Below are 8,413 nucleotides of genomic sequence, written 5' to 3' on the forward strand. Positions count from 1 at the left end.
AGTTGCTCAACTGCACTCACTAATCAGAAATTAACACCACAGACTCTTCCACCCTGCTGGGTTGAAGAATGTTGAGGGCAGGAAGGAGCAGGGGCACACTACATGTATGACACAAAACAGAGGTGAGGGGAGGGAAATGAGGTAAAAATAAACATCCTTGCTAAAATTACTATCCTTCATGTTTAGGTTTTCTTTTTCTACAGTAAAAGGCAAGGAGACTGGAGAATATTAGTTAAATTCAGCACAAAACAGCTTGTACATAAAACTTATAAAGCCAGTAGCAGCAGATGGGCATCAATTTAAATGTTGATCCAGAGATTCTTATATCTAAGGGAATGATTAGTCACTACTACAACAAACAGGAAAGCATCCCATGGGATCCCTGTTTCCTCTTTTATTTCAGGCTTGCTAGAATAACTCTGATATAGCCCAATAAATCCTGGTCTCCTAGAAAATATATATCTGTATGCTTTTTTCCCTAAGGATGAAATGGTGAGATAGAAACTCTGGCTCTGCAAATAAGATGCAGAGCACAATGCAAAACAAAAAAAGAAAAAGAAAAAAAAGAAATTGACTTCAGCTGGTGCTAGTTCACACTGAGTGGTTAAATATGAATGCCTCATTGCCAATTAAGGATTGATTTTAAAAGGCACCCACTCTCTCATGCTTTTTTTATAGCGGTGGAGAGAGGTGCAGAGCTGAAGCTTTGTGTTTGCTCCAGATCATCCCCTATGTGTTTGAAAAAGCCTCTGTGTCCCTGTGTGCAAGAGGGGAGTCCAAGCAGGCTTTCCTAGGTTGAAGTGAGCTCCTGTGATTATTCCACCATTGCTGTGCTGGCTTTTCTCCCGAGCTCATCTGTGTGTTGGTGTGTTATTTGTGGTGCAGTGCACTGGGAAATCAGGCCCTGAGGTTAAAGCCTGCCCGGGACTCAAAGAACTCCCCTGGAAGCTGTAGGTAAGACTCTGCACTTATCATAAATAAGTGGTAAGTGGAGAAGGCCACTTATTGCGTTAAATAAATCTCTTTTAAGTGAATCCTTGTTGAGGGAGCTGCCTAACGTGGCTGGTGTAAGTGCTGATGAAGTGCTCTGTCAATTCTGGGAGCCATCTATTTTGATTTGGATGGCTCAGTGTTCAGGCTGCTCCTCAACATCTGAATGTTCCCCATGTGGGATTGCTGCCATCCATTATTTCCAGGATGGCACGAGTTGGGGGTGCTTGACAGTGACAGTGTGCATAACCAACTGTGGCATTATCGAGCAGCAGCCCCGCCAGTGAGAGCAGAGAATTTGTCTGGCTCATCAGTCTCTGGCCTGCTCTGCTGGAGGAGCTGAATCCAAGGGGTGAATCTCTAAGTCCTGACACTTATTTCTCTTCAGATTTGGCACTGAGTGTCTAGCCCTTCACCCCAGGGCCTGTCAGGAGAGACAAATAGGTGTCTGCAGAAAGCAATTTATTTCCCTTTGCTGGCAACAGAAGGAGCTCATATGCTATCCTAAGACTAAATTTCCACATCCAAAGTTAGGTGGGACAAGTTCAAGGCCAAGCACAGTGACTGAGATCAGCAGAACTCAGTGTTTCTCCCTGCTCACAAATCTCCTGGGTGGAATTTCCCAGAGCAGCACTGTCTCCTGCCTTGCTGGTTGTCTGGCTGGTGTCTGGGGACAAAATATTGCCACTGTTGGGGAGTAGCTTACAGAAATACAGGGGTTTGTACTCAGGATGATGGGGTTTTACCTGTCTGAAGAAAACTCTGCAGACTAACCAGCTCTGCAGATTTGGAATTATGAACACAGGTTTTCCTTCTTTTGGCCTTTTTTTAGGGTGAAGTCCTGGGCAGATGCCTTTGGTGGGGAGCTGTACTCCATTGTGACTAAGTATTCAGGCTCTCTCCTGCTGCAGAAGGTAGGCAAAACCTGTGAGGGTTCCCTTTGCTTTGTGTCACCTCCCTGTGCCTCCCAAGGTGTCCCCCAGGGTGGAGGAAAGAATAAGGCACTGGTGTGCAGCTGTCTTTAAAACCGTGGAGCTCCATATCCCTAAGCCCAGAGTGATGCCCTGTGGCAATTCTCCATGAACTGGAAGGGAGATCCATTCAACACCTTCCCTGCTTTCATCAGCCATTGCTGAGCACCACCTTAGTTGTACCACTCTTTGTTAAAAATACTTTTTAACAGCACTCATGTTTCCCTCTGATCACTTCCTGCTCTCCCATGCTAACCTTTCATTCCCTCTTTCCTAAGTCTCTCTGCTCCTCATCACTCACCCCATCATACCCTCCTGCATCTCTCCAGCTGACACTAATTTTTTTTTTTTTTGCTTTCTTATCTGTTTTCAGCCAGTTGTTTATCAATTCTTTGCATTTTGCCCTTAAGACTCTGCTTCAGGCAGGTGCTCTGGAAGCCAGGGGGGCAGAGCTTTGCTTGGCCTGTTCACCAAACAGGCACTATTGCACTAAACTCTCCAGCAGCATTCAAGGGTGTAGCTCCAGGGGCTTTAAACAAATGGTCCCTTTTGCAGCTGTAGGGAAGCTCCCTTAAGTCAGTGTTGAAGAGCTGCTTCTCTTTCAGACCTGGGGATCTCTGCCCTGCACCTCCCAAGTGCTGCTCTGGGGAACTGGTGGCTGCTGACTGCATCCAGAGGAATGCACACTCCACTTTGTGGCCATCCAGTTCTTTTTTCTTTACTCTTTCTCTGATTCTCTGACACAAGCCATGAGTTGCCCCTTACACCTTCTAGGTGTCTGACTTCTGTCCTCATGTTACCATTGTCAATTGTACCCACATCCCATGCAAAACACAGGATTTGGGTATCACATTCCTTGCCTCACTGCTAAGCCCTGTTTCCCTGTCCCCAGAGTGCTGCTTTTTGCCTGGAGAAGGGGATCATATCCTGCAGCACTCCCTTTGCTAGGTTTGACCAGGACAGGCTTTCAACATCCATCACTGAGGTCTGTGCTGATCATCAGCTCTTCTTGGCAGGAAAGAGTCACCCTGCCATAAAAAGCTGTCAGCCCTGATAAAGGTACTTCTTGCACTAACTGTGAGGCAGCTGCAGCAGGGTATGGATGCAAAAGTTGGGCTTTTAGCAGTTGTGATGATGCTTCTGCATTGCCTGTTGTCCCCTGGGGTCCCCAAGCCATAGCTCCCAGTATCTGTGACTCAGAAGGAAAATGTCACTTTGAGCAGGGGGTACAGATGAGCTTGATCCAGCCTTGCTCTGTACACACTCCAGCAAAAAATCATCTCCTAAATTCATGTGGTGTTGTGTTCTGCCCTAACTTAAGCAATTTAAGCAGCTCAGGTTTATCTTTCAACTCCACTTCTTGAGTTTTTTCATCTCCTGTTGTTTCCCTGGGAAATAAGGGAATAGGGGAGAAGCAGCCAGCACTCACTTCAGTCCTTCTCTCAGCCTCCTTTTCTTTAGGTAGGAATTCCTCACAATTCATCATCTCAAAGCAGGGACCATCCCAAGAGGGCTCCCACTGCGTCCCTGGCACCTCCAGCACTACAAGTGGATGCAGACAGATCTTTTACTAATATCATTTTCATGCACTCTGGCAGAAAATGTATGCAGATTATCTCATTGGCACAAATTGTGGGCATGTTAGGCCTGGGGAGCCAAGCACACCAAAGTCTAGAAATTAAACACATGGATTTACCTGCTCCCCAGGCACCTTGCTCCTTTTTTGGGCTATTACCTGTTTTTCACATGAAATATTTCTCTGCATGCATGGTTGTGCCCAGACCAGCAGAAGGGTGGGGAGCACAGTGCAGAGGTCCAGGTGATTTTTTTTCTCCATGCATGTCTAAGTCAACAGGCGTTTTGTCTCTGAGGAAATACAGAAGGTGCTCTTATCTCAGTTTGTATCTTATTTCACGTCTCCCTTGTGCCTAATATAGTCTTGAAGTAACCAGCTTATTGTAGCTGTGAGAGTCATAATTTTTCAGTTACTGAATGCTTTGCATGTAAACCTTGTCTTTAATACTTGGCATAAACTTTCTTTTGTGGTTTTCAGTTTGCTTATTTTTCTTTGGACTTTTTGTTTGCTTCCTCCAGAAGAACCCTAAAATCATGTTGCAAACTCAAGTAGTTGACTTCCTACCAGGTTGTATCATTCCCAGAGACTTGGTGAGCTAGCAGACATCCCTTGAATCCCCAAGGGCAGGCTTTTATCCTTCATCTCAGCTTTGCCCTGCTGTTATTAGAAAGCCCAAAAAACATGCGAAGAACAGACAAACTTGAGAAGTTCAGTCAAGACGTTTTCCTGGGTGAAGATGAAAGGAATGTCTTTCACACTCTTAATTTAGTTCCACTAGCAGTGAGTAATGCAGCACTGTGTATTTCAATAGGCTGAATTTTATGGAGGTGGGAACAAGAATATATACTTGGTGACATATCTCTGTTCACAGATAAAACTTTGGATACTGAATTCTGGATATTCTACTTTTAAATCGACACCCCCGTCACGGCAGAAGGGGAATCTTAATGAATTGCTCCTGCTGTTTTAGGGGAATGCTAAGTGCTAGATGAATAAGAAAAGGTTTTCTGTTAGAGCTGAGCTAACTTTTTGGCCTCTTTTCAAACATCAGATCATTTCAGCCAGTTCTCCCAAGCCTGACTCCTGTTCTGTAACTTAAAATTATCTGATAGCAGCCTGAACCCCAAGCACAGGTTGTACAGGATGATCCTGGCCAACTACATGCACCTGAGCTGACTTTCAGCCATGATGTCTGGTGACAGTGTTGAAATCACAGCTCTGTTGCCCACCATTAGGAAATCTTGGATGAATAGTCATCAATAGGCAGAGATTTCCATGGCAGGAATACAGGCATGTAGTGGTTTTGCTGGTTCATTTGTAGGAAAAAAGCTCAAATAGGATTTGAGCTCAAAACTGGTGTATTCCTTAGCAAACTGGAACTTTGCAGAAAGTTGGGTCTTTTTTTTGTGTTGGGGTTTTTTTCTTCCCATCTCTGGCTGGATCTCAGGCCTGAGATGTGCATGCCATGAGCACACTGGTTTTCATTCCTCATTATTACTTTTACCCCAGTAACATCTGCTTGTGAGCATGTCAAAAGCACATTAAAAAAAATTAGCAGAGAGGCAGGAAAGCCCTGTTGCTTTTACCTGAGGCTGTGCTTTAGGGTAACTGGTGCAGGTCACTTTGTGAAGTGCCTGCTTGCCCATGCTGGTGTGTCCCCGCCTTGGTGAGCTTTCCCAGGAGAGATTACCCTGCTCCCCCCAGCGGGGCCTGATTAAAGCCCAGCCTGGCAGAGATCACTTCTCTGCTGGCAGAGCTGTGACACAGAGCTGAAGGGACAGACACCAGCTGGGTGTGTGCTGCAGTCTCTCACCAGCCCGGCACCGCGGTCGGGGGTGGTGGCTGCACATTTCTCTTCTGGCAGCATGGTTACCCCGACCTTCCCCCTCAATCCCTCCTCCTCCTCCTTCCCCTGCCTGTCCCAGCTCCCCAGCCCCAGCAGAGGGAATGGAAGGCCCGGCATTTTTAATCCAGTAAAACCCTTGCTGTTAATCATGCCAGACAGAGCGAGCAGCCTCCCTGCCATGCCTGCTGTGGGCTGGATGCTGCTGCTATTTCTGTCTGACCTCCTCAGCCTGCCCCATCCTCGAGGCATTTCTTCCTCTGCCTGTGCCCAGCTACCCTCTTGCATGGTCAAGGAGCTTCTTGAACAAAAGGGACTCCACGGGCTCACGCTAAAGACATGCAAAGTCCTTTCCCTGCTGCTTCCCTCTAATTCAGAAGTGTCACTAGAGCCCCTGCCATCTCCTTGCCCTTTTCACCACCTCATTTTTTTTTTGCCCAGCCCTGGCTGAGATTGCTGCTGTGATGCTAACACAGCGTGAGGCTGGAGGGGGGCTGTACTCACTGCAGACAAAACTGATGATGAGGGACCAGGGAATTGCAGTTGGTTGCCTTTGTGTTTCCAGATTGCTCAGGAGACAAGGCTCTGTCTTTTCTGAAATAAGTTAATTGTCCTGTGTCCTTTCACAGGTTTCATTAATCCTTCTGTCTGGCTAGCTCTGTTAGCAGTGGGATTTTTTGGAAAGGAGAAATAAAGACCATTTTAGCCAGTCTTAAAAGAGCAGATTTAAGGAGGCAGATTATGCTTACACAGTTTAGATGTACTCTTGGGATTTTTTAATTCCTAGGTTATACGAAACGTGGTGAGGACAAACTGGTTATCTCTAAAGCTGTCAGATCTAGATCCTCCTCATTACAGCACCTCTCCCCATGGAGGCAGCAGCAAGTAGCCATGTTCATAATTCCTGGGTTTTGGCAATTGCCTCTGTGGTGCTCTTGGCCTAAATTATTCTCCTGGGTGCCCAGTAAGTGTCATCATCCCTGTCTATCACAGCTTTCCTTGGCAGTCTCCTCTGTGAGCACTGAGCAGACCCTTCTTGCTGCAGACCTGGCAAGTTCCCTCGCAGGTGGGGTGGCTCTGGGGCAGGACAGCCCCTGCACTGCCAGGACATCTCCCCAGCGGTGCCCCAGAGCACCTGTGACATAGGACAAGCTGCAATGACAGCACATAGCTCCATTCTCTTGCTCTTCCCTCTGCCTTGAGTGAGCTGGAGGTGTGTGATGTGCATAAAGCTGCTGTGGATGTCATCACAGTGCACGGTTTGGCCTTCTGCGTCTCTAATTTGTAGGCACTCATAGCTTCACGTGCATTGCTCCTTTCAACAGCCACAAGCTCACAGTTGGATCAGTTGTTTTTACTTGGTCCAAGTGCTTTGAGTTATGGCCACTGATCTGCACATCCTGAACTATGGGGTGGAAAAGGGGGTAATGCAAAGATCGAAGGTGATAAAATCAGAGCAGTTGTTTCAACACAAAGAGAATACCCAGCTAACAATGAAAAATTCATCCATCTTCTTAAGAACCTCCTGCTCAGCAGGATTTTCTTCCTTCCCTTGGGTAGAAGTACAAAGATGTGGAGCCAACCCTGAAAATCAAAGAGGTGGATGGCTTGGAGCTGGTCAAGAAGTTCTCAGAGCAGATGGAGAGCATGCTCCGCAGGAAGGTGGAAGCTGTTGAGGTATGACCACTGCCTTTGGGGCTCTGGGAGGGAATTTGTGTCCTGCCAGCCCCAGAGCAGCAGGCACAGGCTTCTGCCTGCACCAGGAGTGTGTGGGTGCAGGGGTTGTGTGAGGACTTCCCTGCCCAGGCAGGAGCTGCTGGTGCAGCTGGCTGCTCACGCTGAGCTTTAAGCAGACACTGGTGGGAGGATGTGGGTGTTCAGACAAGGGGATGCTGGCTTCTCCCTCTGCTCAAATTAGAAAATAAGACAAAAACAAAGTCTAGGAATAAATATGAGGGAATGAAAACTCTTTTAGGAGACAAGCTGTTTAAAAAGGGGGAGAAGAAAGCCTCTCAAAAGTGAAAAATCCAGTTCATCCTTCCATAATGCACTCTGGCTGCTGAAGACTAGGGGCTTGTTTCAGCTGTGTGTGTGGCTCAAGGGGAATTTCTGCACCTCCTGAGCACAGGCTGCAAGGAAGGTGCTTGCATTTCCAGCTGTGTACATGGGGAAGTGTGGAGGAGGTGGCAAAGGGTCTGTAGCTGTTGCAGTGTGGGAGATCAGAGCAGGTAATCATTCTGGCCCCCCTTGCTTCCTGCATCTAAGGATTTATCATATTCCTGTGTATTTACCTACTATGAAAAGCATATTTCTGTAGTCACAGAGCCTTGACTGTTTAAGGCTTCTAATGTGGAAAAGTCATCCAGAAACACATCATTTGAATCTCCAAGTGAAATGTGGGCATATTTAGTCCCAGAGCTTTGGCCAATAACATTAAATCCTTAGCCAGACTTCTCCAGTGTTTGGATGGCCTTATCCTTTGTGAAGGAGCAAAATGTAGTTTTGCTGAGACTGTTGCTGATTGTGCAACCTTGAAAACATGTATGTGTTTAGTTGGATCCCTTCCCAGTGTGTACCAATTGAGAATTAGTGCCCTGAAGCATCATACTGGAGAAAACTGGCTGATTTTATTGCCTTCCATAAATGGTAAGAGCTTATAAATGGCCACAGCATCGCTGAGCCCTTTACAAAATCCAGTCATGGTCTTTGTCTCAGTAACAATACCAGACTGAGACTCCCACAAGGCCTTTTCCTTTGATGAGATACTGACATCAAGCTGGGGCTGAAATGCCTTTCCCATGGCTTTTTGGAAGGGCTCATGGAAAATGAAATTAAATCTGTCTGTTGTTTCTCCAAATGGACCTGTTTCTGTTTGTATATGTCCTGTGATATCTAAAATTGCTCTGGGGTTTAGCAGGGACTCTGAAGTAAGTAGGTGTGAATACACTTGGCAATAAATAGCTGCAAATAATGTACCTTCCAAGCTGTAAAACTGTAGCACAGAATGACAGGTCAGCAGGAGAGGAGGGAAAG

At 46.5% G+C, this 8,413-nt stretch overlaps 1 protein-coding gene across 1 annotated transcript in view; it reads left to right on the forward strand.

Moving 5' to 3' along the window:
- The first annotated feature begins 674 nt into the window (after nt 1-674).
- Nucleotides 675-8,413, forward strand: part of CACNA2D4 (calcium voltage-gated channel auxiliary subunit alpha2delta 4) — a 116,313-nt gene continuing 108,574 nt past the window's right edge. The window contains exons 1-3 of the mRNA XM_031057045.1: nt 675-954; nt 1,823-1,904; nt 6,941-7,057. Coding sequence (XP_030912905.1) covers nt 7,019-7,057 — 39 coding nt within the window. The 5' untranslated portion in view covers nt 675-954; nt 1,823-1,904; nt 6,941-7,018. The remainder of the gene's footprint in view (nt 955-1,822; nt 1,905-6,940; nt 7,058-8,413) is intronic.

The sequence above is a fragment of the Geospiza fortis genome, unplaced genomic scaffold (genome assembly GCF_000277835.1).
Source record: "Geospiza fortis unplaced genomic scaffold, GeoFor_1.0 scaffold10, whole genome shotgun sequence".
Classification (NCBI taxonomy): domain Eukaryota; kingdom Metazoa; phylum Chordata; class Aves; order Passeriformes; family Thraupidae; genus Geospiza; species Geospiza fortis.